Raw genomic sequence first — 13,157 nt, forward strand, 5'->3', positions numbered from 1 at the left:
AAGTCGATATTAGCACTTCAATGATCCACAGCTGGAGATCGATCACAGAATGAAGTCTTTTGGAGGAGTTAATCTGCCTAATCTCGCCCTAACGTCGCAGCAGCAACCTCTCCCTATGCTTGAATCAGCAGAGTGACGTGCAGCGCTACGTGACCCAAGCTTGTATAGAGGCTGGGTCACATGCTGCACTGGCCAATCACAGCCATGCCAATAGTAGGCAAGGCTGTGATGGCCTCTTGGGGCAAGTAGTATGACGCTTGTTGATTGGCTGCTTTGCAGCCTTTCAAAAAAGCGCCAAGAAAGCGCCGAACACCGAACCCGGACTTTTACGAAAATGTTCGGGTTCGGGTCCGTGTCACGGACACCCCAAAATTCGGTACGAACCCGAACTATACAGTTCGGGTTCGCTCATCCCTAATGCGGACCCATTCTACGGACGTGTGAATGGACCCTAAGACTTCCTGCTACAGGTAGGGTGCTGCAGTCTGTGGGGTGGGTAACCCACTGGACACAGGCATGCAGCATTACCACCTTTTCTAGACCCCCAGGGATACTGATGTTAACACTTTTTCTGGAATACTAACATTAACCCTTTCAATGCCAAGACCACTAGGGTTTTAGTCTATCTTACACAATGCTGTAGCAGGGAAACTTTGCAATGAGCAATGCATGGGTGCATCTCTCCAAAGCCAAGACTTCAGCGGAGCCATAGTTGGAATTACTGGGGACAGGAGAGGATCTTGTGGACCTCAGAGAAGAAGACTAGGAGACAAAGAAGGGAAGACTTGTCACCGGCAAGTGTGTGTGGAGGTGGAGAAGACATGTGGACAGAGCTATATAAGCCTTGCCGTAGTTACTGTAACTGTAACTGTACTGTTTCCTACTCTGTGTCAGCTATCCAGGATTTGAAATGGACATCTAGTGGCAGATGAGTTGAAGTGGTACAAAGGGGTTTTGTCACTTCAACGAATGGCATTTATCATGTAAAAGAAAAGATAATACAAGCCACTTACTAATGTATTGTGATTGTCCATATTGCCTCCTTTGCTGGCTTCATTCATTTTTCCATCACATTATACACTGCTCGTTTCCATGGTTGTGACCACCGTAAAATCCAGCAATGGTGGCCGTGTTTGCACACTATAGTGTGTACGGTGACATTACATTAGTAAGTGGCCTTGTATTTACTTTTACCACATGATAAATGCCATTGCTGAAGTGAGACAACCCCTTTAACATTTACACAATACAGTGGTCTTCAATCTGTGACCCTCCAAAGTTTGAGAAACTCCAATCTCTTGCAAATGATACAGTACTTGTCATGGCACGAGACCCAGAAAACGACAGCCTAAAGAACATTACAGTATACAGTATATATCTTTTTATAAAGAATGCTGATTTCAGATGCACATTTACCATCCACCTTCTGAAGTTCTAATATAGGTGTGTGGAATATAATCATAAGAGACACTGGACCTTCAACCTGTACTTAGTGCTTCTCACATTAAGAGTCAGCACCGCTAAACACATACAATACTGTATATCAGGGGCATACACAGATCTTAAAGGGCCCATAGCAATACTTAGTGCATCAGTCCCTCCCAGGCACTGCAAACGTAGTGCACGCCCCAGATTTCTGACAAATTTAAGCTTTTTTTCCTTAATAAAGTGGAAGATTTTAATTAGTTACAAACTATAATTTAAATAATGACTTTGGCCTCAACCACTTTATCTGACTTTTATGTTGAAAAAAGTGGAACAGTTGCTTCATAAATATGGCGCTCGTTCTGCGCACCATATTTCTCAATGTATTTACACTAGACCAGGAATAAATGCATTGATAAATCTCCTGCCTCCCTTCTATTAGGCTACTTTCACACTAGCGTTCGGAGCGGATCCGTCTGATGTTTCATCAGACGGATCCGCTCCGATAATGCAGACGTTTGCATTCGTTCAGAACGGATCCGTCTGCATTATTACTTAGAAAATTTTCTAAGTCAGAAAGTAGCCTGAGCGGATCCGTTCAGACTTTACATTGAAAGTCAATGGGGAACGGATCCGCTTGAAGATTGAGGCATATGGTGTCATCTTCAAGCGGATCCGTCCCCATTGACTTCCATTATAAGTCTGGACGGATCCGCTCGCCTCCGCACGGCCAGGCGGACACCCGAACGCTGCAAGCAGCGTTCAGGTGTCCGCTCACTGAGCGGAGCGGAGGCTGAACGCTGGCAGGCGGATGCATTCTCAGTGGATCCGCCTCCACTGAGAATGCATTAGGGCCAGACGGATGCGTTCGGGGCCGCTCGTGAGCCCCTTCAAACGGAGCGCACGAGCGGACACCCGAACGCTAGTGTGAAAGTAGCCTTACAAAGATGCATGGCTGCCTGCAGTCACCCCTAGGGGGAGCTCAGTACATAGGAATTAATTCAATTACCATGGAACCTACAGTGCTGCCCATAATTATTCATACCCCTGGAAAATTTTGACTTAAAGTTACTTTTATTCAACCAACAAGTAATTTTTTGACGGGAAATGACATAGGTGTCTCCCAAAAGATAATAAGACGATGTACAAGAGGCATTATTGTGGAAAAAAAAAACTTTTCTCAGCTTTTATTTACATTTGAGCAAAAAGTGTCCAGTCCAAAATTATTCATACCCTTCTCAATAATTAATAGAAAAGCCTTTATTGGCTATTACAGCAATCAAACGCTTCCTATAATTGCAGACCAGCTTTTTGCATGTCTCCACAGGTATTTTTGCCCATTCATCTTTAGCAATGAGCTCCAAATCTTTCAGGTTGGAGGATCTTCTTGCCATCACCCTGATCTTTAGCTCCCTCCACAGATTCTCAATTGGATTTAAGTCTAGACTCTGGCTGGGTCACTCCAAAACGTTAATGTTCTTGTCTGCTAACCATTTCTTCACCACTTTTGCTGTGTGTTTTGGGTCATTGTCATGCTAAAGAGTCCACTGGTGCCCAAGGCCAAGTTTCTCTGCAGACTGCCTAATGTTGTCTTTGAGAATTCTCATGTATTGCTCTTTTTTCATGGTGCCGTTTACTGTGATTAGGTTCCCTGGTCCATTGGCTGAAAAACACCCCCAAAGCATTAGGTTCCCACCACCATGTTTGACAGTGGGGATGGTGTTCTTTGGGTTGAAGGCTTCTCCCTTTTAACGCCAACTGGACACTTTTTGCTCAAATGTAAATAAAGGCTTAGAGAAATGTTTTTTTCCCCCCACAATAATGCCTCTTGTACATCGTCTTATTATCTTTTGGGAGACACCTATGTAATTTCCTGTCAAAAAATGACTTGCTGGTTGAATAAAAGTAACTTTAAGTCAAAATTTGCCAGGGGTATGATTAATTATGGGCAGCACTGTATAATCACCTCTTTGCTTGAAAATGTATTTCTTTCACCCAGGCAACAGAAGAAGAAGTTCAGTGCTGAGTCCCCCTCCCTCTGGGTCCCATAGCAGTCACGTGGTCTGCCTACAATGCACTACTGTCTATGTCAGTCTGCTTGTTTCTATCTTTGCAGCTCAATCCTCCACCCCCTCCCCTCTCCACAGACTTCTATGTAAACTTAAAATCTTATCCTTAAGTGAGCTGTCTGCCTTGCTGTCACAAAATGAATTTTTGGGATATGGGCATTTGATTTCTCTTTCTTATAAATAATATAAGATAATGCTTATAAATAATATAGATAATGCACCTGGGGCGTAAAAACCCAAGGGCAGAATATAGAATATTTGACACAGTCCTGTCCTCAGTATCTGAGGAAAGGGATTTAGGAGTAATTATTTCAGAAGACTTAAAGGTGGGAAGACAATGTAATATAGCAGCACGAAATGCCAGCAGAATGCTTGGATGTATAGGGAGAGGTATAAGCAGTAGAAAGAGTGAAGTGCTTATGCCGCTGTACAGAACACTGGTGAGACCTCACTTGGAGTATTGTGCGCAGTACTGGAGGCCATATCTCCAGAAGGATATAGATACTCTAGAGAGAGTTCAGAGAAGAGCTACTAAACTAGTACATGGATTGCAGGATAAAACTTACCAGGAAAGGTTAAAGGACCTTAATATGTATAGCTTGGAAGAAAGAAGAGACAGAGGGGATATGATAGAAACTTTTAAATACATAAAGGGAATCAACTCGGTAAAGGAGGAGAGCATATTTATAAAAAGAAAAACTACCACAAGAGGACACAGTTTTAAATTAGAGGGGCAAAGGTTTAAAAGTAATATAAGGAAGTATTACTTTACTGAGAGAGTAGTGGATGCATGGAATAGCCTTCCTGCAGAAGTGGTAGCTGCAAATACAGTGAAGGGGTTTAAGCATGCATGGGATAGGCATAAGGCTATCCTTCATATAAGATAGGGCCAGGGACTATTCATAGGATTCAGATATATTGGGCAGACTAGATGGGCCAAATGGTTCTTATCTGCCGACACATTCTATGTTTCTATGTTTCTATGTTTCTTGATAATTGCCACACAGGGGCGTAGCTAGAAATCACTGGGCCCCATAGCAAAAAAAATGTATGGGCCCCCCCTCCCGGATCTCCCACCCCCACATACCTCTCGGACCTCGCCGCCACATCCGCAGCTCCTCATGCACTTGCGAAGGTTACGAGTAGGACTGAGCACAGACAGTTGGTCACTGGCAATGCATTTGTGCCAGTGTAGGAAATGTATGAATCTAAATGTCTGTGTATTAAAGAAGATTGTTAAATTGTACAGGGGTCTGTAACACAAGAAGGTGAAAGTACATATCGTGGGGTGTGTATGTGTATTAGACAGAAGGTATAGAAATGTATTTTGTGAAGTTTGGGTATTAGGGAGAGTAAGGGGTATATATCTAGTGCTGATACACGTGTAGGTGAAGAGCCGCTCTGACATAATTTGTCTCTTTCATATTATAAGCTCCCCTTATATATAATTTACTTACAGTTCTGAAGACTCAGGGGTGCTGGCTGGCTTGGCCTCAGGGGTGCTGGCAGGCTTGGCCTCAGGGGTGCTGGCTGGCTTGGCCTCAGGGGTGCTGGCTGGCTTCGCCTAAGGGGTGCTGACAGGCTTGGCCTGGCAGAAGGAATGTGGGAGACTGTGAGGCCTTTTTTCTCCAAGCTGCTCCGGAAAAAAAAAAATTTCATTACACCTCAGGTCAGACCACCAATCAGACCCCCAATGTTTATCAGACCTCAGCTGACAGCCCCAATAAGATCCCCAATGTTAGAAAGACCCCAATAAGACCTTAGATCACAACTCAGCTCAGACCCCAATATAAATGACCCCCAATCAGACCTCAGATAAGAGCCCCATGCCTCATAGCAGCCCTCAGTAGCCTCATAGCAGCCCCCAGTAGCCTCTCCATCAGCCCCCAGTGCCTCTCATCAGCCCCCAGTGCCTCTCCATCAGCCCCCATTGCCTCTCATCAGCCCCCAGTGCCTCTCACCAGCTCCCAGTGCCTCTCACCAGCCCCCAGTGCCTCTCCATCAGCCCCCAGTGCCTCTCACCAGCCCCCAGTTCCTCTCATCAGCCCCCAGTGCCTCTCTATCAGCCCTCAGTGCCTCCCCATAAGCCCCCAGTGCCTCTCCATCAGCCCCCAGTGCCTCTCCATCAGCTCCCAGTTCCTCTCCATCAACCCCCAGTGCCTCTCACCAGCCCCCAGTGCTTCTCCATCAGCCCGCAGTGCCTCTCACCAGCCCTTAGTGCCTCTCCATCAGCCTCCAGTACCTCTCACCAGCCCCCAGTACCATCTCAATCAGTCCCCAGTGGGCCCTTTCCGGTATTAAAATCATTGTTGGGCAGTGCAACCTCCCCCCCCCCTCGGTATTAAAATCATTGGTGGGCAGTGCACCCTCCCCCCCATGGTATTAAAATCATTGGTGGGCAGTGCACCCTCCCCCCCTTGGTATTAAAATCATTGGTGGGCAGTGCACCCTCCCCCCCGTATTAAAATGATTGGTGGGCAGTGTGCCCTCCCCCCACCATATTAAAATCATTGGTGGGCAGTGTGCCATTCCACCCTCCCCTGTATTAAAATCATTGGTGGGCAGTGTGCCCCTCCAGGTATTAAAATCATTGGTGGGCAGTGTGCCCTTCCCCCCTCCCCTGTATTAAAATCATTGGTGGGCAGTGTGCCCCCCCCCCCCTCCCCTGTATTAAAATCATTGGTGGGCAGTGCAGACCCCCCCATCATTGGTGGCAGCGGCAGTTCCAATCGGAGTCCCAGGAGTGGGCCATGGCCAATTACTCTGCAGCATACTTACATGCGCTGTGGCCACCTGGCGCTCCTTCTTCTTGTAACTCGTCACAGGTATGTGTGGCGCATTGCTTATGCTTATAGCAATGAATTGTAGAAAGTGAGAGGCTAATAAAGAGAAACAACTAATAAGCACTCTCGAGCCCTGGATAGCAGAGAGGTAACATCGGGACCAGAAATCTTAATCGGAATGTCATCACCAAGAAGTGAAAGATTTGGAGCTATGGGATAGTATACTGTAGCTAAAAAAGCAGAGGTTCCTGGGCAGAGATTTGAGGGTGAGAATAAGAGATGTCCAAGTTTGAGACACTAAATATTTGGTACCTGATTTGTGAGGAGATTCAGAAGAGGGACATGTCTGTGATACCAGTAGAGAAAGATTTGCAGGAGGGCCAAATGTGCAGAATGAGGAGTACAGAGTCATGTTGTGTGGGTTTGGCAACTAACTGATCTTTTCTGAATTTGTTTAAGACAGTTTCGGTGGATTGGTGTCAGATGCCAGATTGTAAGGGTACTTTCACACTTGCGTTGTTGGATTCTGGCTTGCATTTCCGTCGCCGGAACTGCCTGCCGGATCCGTCAATCTGTATGCAGACGGATACTATTTGTAGATGGATCCAGATCCCGTCTTACAAAGGCATTGAAATACCGGATCCGTCTCTCTGGTTGTCATTCGGAAAAACTGATCCGGTATTTATCTTTTCCACATTTTTAAAGGTCTGCGCATGCGTTTTTCCGGAACACTTGGGGCCGGATCCGGCATTAATGCATTTCAATGGAAAATAATGCCGGATCCGGCATTCCAGCAAGTGTTCCGGAATTTTGGACAGAGAAAATAGCTGCAGTATTTTCTCCGTCCAAAAACCGTACAGTGACTGAACTGAAGACATCCTGATGCATACTGAACTGATTGCTCTCCATTCAGAATGCATTAGGATAAAACTAATCAGTTTTTTTTTCGGTATTGAGCCCCTAGGACAGAACTCAATACCGGAAAAGTTTAACGCAAGTGTGAAAGTACCCTTAGTGGTCAAAACGTAGAGGAAAGTCCGTAGTGTAATTCAAGATGAACTATTTCCGGTATTGGTATATGAACAGTTCAAATGGCAATACGATACAGACCAGGAGGACAACTACATGCACGCAGTCCATCATGTGTCCTGAAAGGGAGGAAAAGAAACATCTCTCATGTAACAAAATGACTGGACCCTTAAAATCCATCTGACCTATCCTAATCTTCCCTGATATAATTCCTGATATCTGTCATTAAAAGATCCTATATACCAGGGGTACTCAACTGGCGGACCGCGGTCCAAATACGGACCGCGGCCGCCAGTTGTCCGGACCCCGGCCATCCTTCAGAGCGCTGCTCCTCTCCTACACACTGTGCCGTGCAGGAGGAGGAGCTTACCGGCGCACTTCCACCTGTCCCACAGCGCAGTGAGACAGGGCTCCCTCCACATGTAGCGCTCCTCCTCCTGCACACTCTGGCAGCTCTGCTCAATACAGCGGCGGGGCACAGGAGATGATCGTTCTCAGCAGCGCAGGAGGAGTCTCTCCCTCCCCCCTGTGCTGCTGCTGCCCCCGCCGCTGCCAATAAGAAGAGGCAGGAGGAGGAGGGGAGGGGCTGTGGCCACTGCGCCACCAATGAAGAAAACTGACCTGTATTACAAATACAGGAGGCGGGTGCCGGAATCAAATAGCCGGCACCCGACCTCTGTGACAGGGAGCTGCGATCAGCTGCAGTTGAGTTAACCCTTCAGGTGCGGTACCTGAGGGGTTAATTGTAGCTGATCGCAGCCCCCTGTCACAAAGGTCGGGTGCCGGCTATTTGATTCCAGCACCCGCCTCCTGTATTTGTATAAGAAACGTTGGTGGCACAGTGCGCCCCCCCCCCCCCAGTATAAGAAACATTGGTGGCGCAGTGCCCCCCCCTTCCCCATTATAATAAACATTGGTGGCTCAGTGGGAGGTGCCAATGAGGGTTAAAAATAATAAAAGAAAATTAACTCACCTCCTCCAGTTGATCGCGTAACTACCGGTCTCCAGTTCTTACTTCTTTCTTCAGGACCTGTGGTGACGTCACTGAGCTCATCACATGGCCCATTACCATGGTGATGGATCATGTGATGAGCTCAGTGACGTCACCACAGGTCCTGAAGAAAGAAGTAAGAACTGGAGACCGGCAGTTACGCGATCAACTGGAGGAGGTGAGTAAATAATTTTTTAACCCTCATTGGCACTGCCCACTGCGCCACCAATGTTTATTATATTGGGGGGCACACTGCGCCACCAATGTTTATTATATTGGGGGGGGCGCACTGCGCCACCAATGTTTATTATACTGGGGTGATGGGGGGGCGCACTGCGCCACCAATGTTTATTATACTGGGGTGATGGGGGGGCGCACTGCGCCACCAATGTTTATTATTTTGAGGGGGGGCGCACTGCGCCACCAATGTTTATTATATTGGGGGGCACACTGCTCCACCAATGTTTATTATATTGGGGGGCACACTGCTCCACCAATGTTTATTATATTGGGGGGCACACTGCGCCACCAATGTTTATTATATTGGGGGGCACACTGTGCCACCAATGTTTATTATATTGGGGGGCACACTGCGCCACCAATGTTTATTATATTGGGGGGCACACTGCGCCACCAATGTTTATTATATTGGGGGGCACACTGCGCCACCAATGTTTATTATATTGAGGCAGGGCGCACTGCGCCACCAATGTTTATTATACTGGGGTGATGGGGGGCGCACTGCGCCACCAATGTTTATTATTTTGAGGGGGGCACACTGCGCCACCAATGTTTATTATTTTGAGGGGGGGCACACTGCGCCACCAATGTTTATTATATTGAGGGAGGGCGCACTGCGCCACCAATGTTTATTATACTGGGGTGATGGGGGGGCGCACTGCGCCACCAATGTTTATTATATTGGGGGGCACACTGCGCCACCAATGTTTATTATATTGGGGGGCACACTGCGCCACCAATGTTTATTATATTGAGGGAGGGCGCACTGCGCCACCAATGTTTATTATACTGGGGTGATGGGGGCGCACTGCGCCACCAATGTTTATTATACTGGGGTGATGGGGGGGGCGCACTGCGCCACCAATGTTTATTATTTTTAAGGGGGGGCGCACTGCGCCACCAATGTTTATTATATTGAGGGGGGGCGCACTGCGCCACCAATGTTTATTATATCGGGGTGATGGGGGGGGTGCACTGCGCTACCAATGTTTGTTATTTTGAGGGGGGGCGCACTGCGCCACCAATGTTTATTATATTGAGGGGGGGCGCACTGCGCCACCAATGTTTATTATATTGAGGGGGCCGCCAGACGAAAAAGTCGGACATGTAGTACTTTTAGTCTGGCGGCCTCTCACCGTGCTGCGCCGTAACTCTGCCCCCATCCCCATTATAGTCGATGGGCACAGAGCAGCGGCACGGCGAAGTAGTGGCAAGATGGATCTGACAGGGTGAGCAGCCTGTCGGATCCGTCCTGCTGCAAGTGTGAAAGTACCCTTACTAATGAGCGCTTCCATCATGGAACGCCCATTAGTACAGCCTTTACCTCCACCGCTACTTGTGCTAGTAAAAAAAAATATATATTACGGCAGTGTTTCCCAACCAGTGTGCCTCCAGCTGTTGCAAAACTACAACTCCCAGAATGCCTGGACAGCCTTTGGCTGTGCGGGCATGCTGGGAGTTGTAGTTTTGCAACAGCTGGAGGCACACTGGTTGGGAAACACTGTATTACGGTACCTCCACCTCCATTTGCTCACGCTGTGGAGAACACTCCCTGCTGACTAGAAGCTCAGGACAGGACCTACAAGACTTCATCACGTTGGAGCACCGGTCCTGAGCTTGCAGTCAGCAGCGAATGTTCACCGCAGCCAGGTGAATGCAAATTATTTTTTATTTTTTTGCAAAAGCAGAGAAGGGGGGCACTAATGGGGGCAATACTCTTACTAGGGGCACTAATGGGGACATTATTCTTACTGGGGCACTAATGTGGCCATTACTAATTCTGGGACTTACCCGGGGCGCTCCACTATAACGTCAGAGCGCCCCACGCGCATGTATCACATGATCGCATGGCATCTTTACTGTTGGCGTTCAGCTCGGACCTTCACCTGACTGCAGACCCTGGTATGTGGACCTTTAATAAAACTAGTTGAGTACCCCTGCTATATACCATACATTATATGGTCAGCCAGTCCCTCTGGAATTGGTAACTATGGTCTTCTTTGAAAAACAAATTTAACTGAAGCTATATAACATTATGAATGAAGTGACTGTATCTGTAGATACTCATCATGCCCACAGTTACATGAATTGCTGTTTTATTAGTGGGTTTAGTGATAACATGAACCTTACAAAATAGCGAACATTTTTTCCCTTAAGGTTATACCATATAGTACTGTAGAAAACATACTGATTTCTTGTGTTACTGTTTTTGAAATTATTCTTAGGCCTCTTTCACACTTGCGTTGTTGGGATCCGGCATGCACTTCCGTTGCCGGAGGTGCCTGCCGGATCCGGAAAAACGCAAGTGTACTGAAAGCATTTGAAGACGGAACCGTCTTCCAAATGCTTTCAGTGTTACTATGGCACCCAGGACGCTATTAAAGTCCTGGTTGCCATAGTAGGAGCGGGGAGCGGTATACTTACAGTCCGTGCGGCTCCCGGGGCGCTCCAGAATGACGTCAGAGCGCCCCATGCGCATGGATGACGTGATCACATGGATCACGTGATCCATGCGCTTGGGGCGCCCTGACGTCACTCTGGAGCGCCCGGGGAGCCGCACGGACGGTAAGTACACTGCTCCCCCGCTCCCCACTACACTTACCATGGCTGTCAGGACTTTAGCGTCCCGGCAGCCATGGTAACCACTCTGAAAAAGCTAAATGTCGGCTCCGGCAATGCGCCGAAACGACGTTTAGCTTAAGGCCGGATCCGGATCAATGCCTTCCAATGGGCATTCATTCCGGATCCGGCCTTGCGGCAAGTGTTCCGGATTTTTGGCCGGAGCAAAAAGCGCAGCATGCTGCGGTATTTTCTCCGGCCAACAAACGTTCCGTACCGGAACTGAAGACATCCTGATGCATCCTGAACGGATTACTCTCCATTCAGAATGCATTAGGATAATCCTGATCAGGATTCTTCCGGCATAGAGCCCCGACGACGGAACTCTATGCCGGAAGAAAAGAACGCAGGTGTGAAAGAGCCCTAAATATTGTTTTACTTTTCATTGCAGATGATGAAGATGGTGGACAGAATACACAGCAAAACACTAATGAGGACCAGTTTACAGGTGCTGTATTGTCTACTAGTTTTGTTTTTTAGTATACTTATACTTTGTTACCCTTTGAGTGATGCAGTTAAATTCTTAGACTGTGCTGTGAATTTTATTTTAAATGCAAAGGTGTGCCATCAATATCCAATTGTGAGGATCCAACAGCTCTAAGCAATGTCAATAATTATGACCTTTGCCTCCAGATGGTTCTTCTAGGATTTTCTTTGTATGATTGGCTGATTAGATTTAACGGCTGGCCATGAGGCACCTGACAAGAATGAGCTGGCAGGAATCATTGCCACTTTATTCTAGCATAACCTAGTATTTACAGTATTTCATATATTAATTGCTGTAAGTGCATGAGTTTACCACCATCCAAGTAAATGCTTAGCGTCCCAGAGATCTAGGGGGCCCTCTCCTGGCCACACGTGGTTGGCTGAAAATAAATAAAAAGCCTAAAGGGGAAGACATGCCGCCTGTGCAACTGCTTTAGTTGCACAGGTGTCCAGGGGGCCAGCAGTAATGCAGTATCAGAAGTGCCACATGACAGTGCTGCTCATTTGTCATAGCCAGCTTTAAGGTAAATACCATTTTCCTGGCAAAAGTGAAAGTCAAAATTTTAAATTTTTTCCCTAGAACTAACTAGCTAGTCAAAAAATAAGTGAATAGGAGTCTTCTAGTTCTTTAATTATTCGGGAAGGGGGGGTATCCTCAAATGGATGGTTTGTTATATTCTTCTGAAGAGTCTCCCTCTAAACTGTCTCCTACTTCACATTAACTATGACTGAACAGTTGAGTTCATTGCCAACTCCCATCACTGTCCAAGGCAGGTAATTACCGCAGTCAGTCATTGGCTGAGTGGCATTCACATCCATTTCTTGCCATGTCAAGAAGTCAATAAGAAGTGGACAGCAGAATACACCCCCACACCACTGAAGGTAGCAAAGTATCCTGGAGGTGAGTATAAGTTGCAGGTGACAATAAGTGATTGGCCGAACAGGCATTTCCAGCATGTTGAGCTGGGGCAGCAAATGTAGAGCAGCAATGGAATGCAGCAGCAGGAAGTCGGAGAGGGTGAGTATCCATTCTTTTGTGTTTTTAAGTCCCTCCAAGCACACTACAACCAAAGGAAAATCCCTTTAAATAATATTGGCATGTAGTGATCAAATAATGGCATACCTAAATCACAGTTCCACACATTCCTAAATAATATCACCATACGATGGCCACTCAATACAAAAATATAATGACAGTTTTATGTTGCCATACAGTGGATACGAAAAACTGTCATTAGGGAAACAAAAATCTTACTAAATAATACTGCCAGACAGTGACCAAATAAATACTTTTTGCATTGTAGAAATACAGTCTGGAATTGATTTATAGGATAGATGCCTTCTGGTCCATCTGGCCCCTTTTTTTTCACCTGGGTATTATATGTGTCAGCATATGTGTCATTTTAAAATGGGTTATTAAGATTTTTGTACTTCTGCAGAGTTGTTTAGCTAGGCCCAGTTGTTATTATCTTTGCTGATATGTTGTGAGGTTCTTTTTGGTAATCAGACTCCTTA

At 46.7% G+C, this 13,157-nt stretch overlaps 1 protein-coding gene across 5 annotated transcripts in view; it reads left to right on the forward strand.

The window, feature by feature from the left end:
• LOC120995068 (C4b-binding protein alpha chain-like) overlaps nt 1-13,157 on the forward strand; it is a 694,048-nt gene that overhangs the window by 46,601 nt on the left and 634,290 nt on the right. For 4 of the 5 annotated variants that reach the window (XM_040424045.1, XM_040424047.1, XM_040424046.1 and 1 more), the window contains exon 5: nt 11,548-11,604. In XM_040424045.1, coding sequence (XP_040279979.1) covers nt 11,548-11,604 — 57 coding nt within the window. Of the gene's footprint in view, nt 1-6,944; nt 6,983-11,547; nt 11,605-13,157 lie in introns of those variants that run through there. The other variant, XM_040424049.1, reaches the window with a different exon arrangement.

Source organism: Bufo bufo, chromosome 3 (genome assembly GCF_905171765.1).
Source record: "Bufo bufo chromosome 3, aBufBuf1.1, whole genome shotgun sequence".
Lineage (NCBI taxonomy): Eukaryota > Metazoa > Chordata > Amphibia > Anura > Bufonidae > Bufo > Bufo bufo.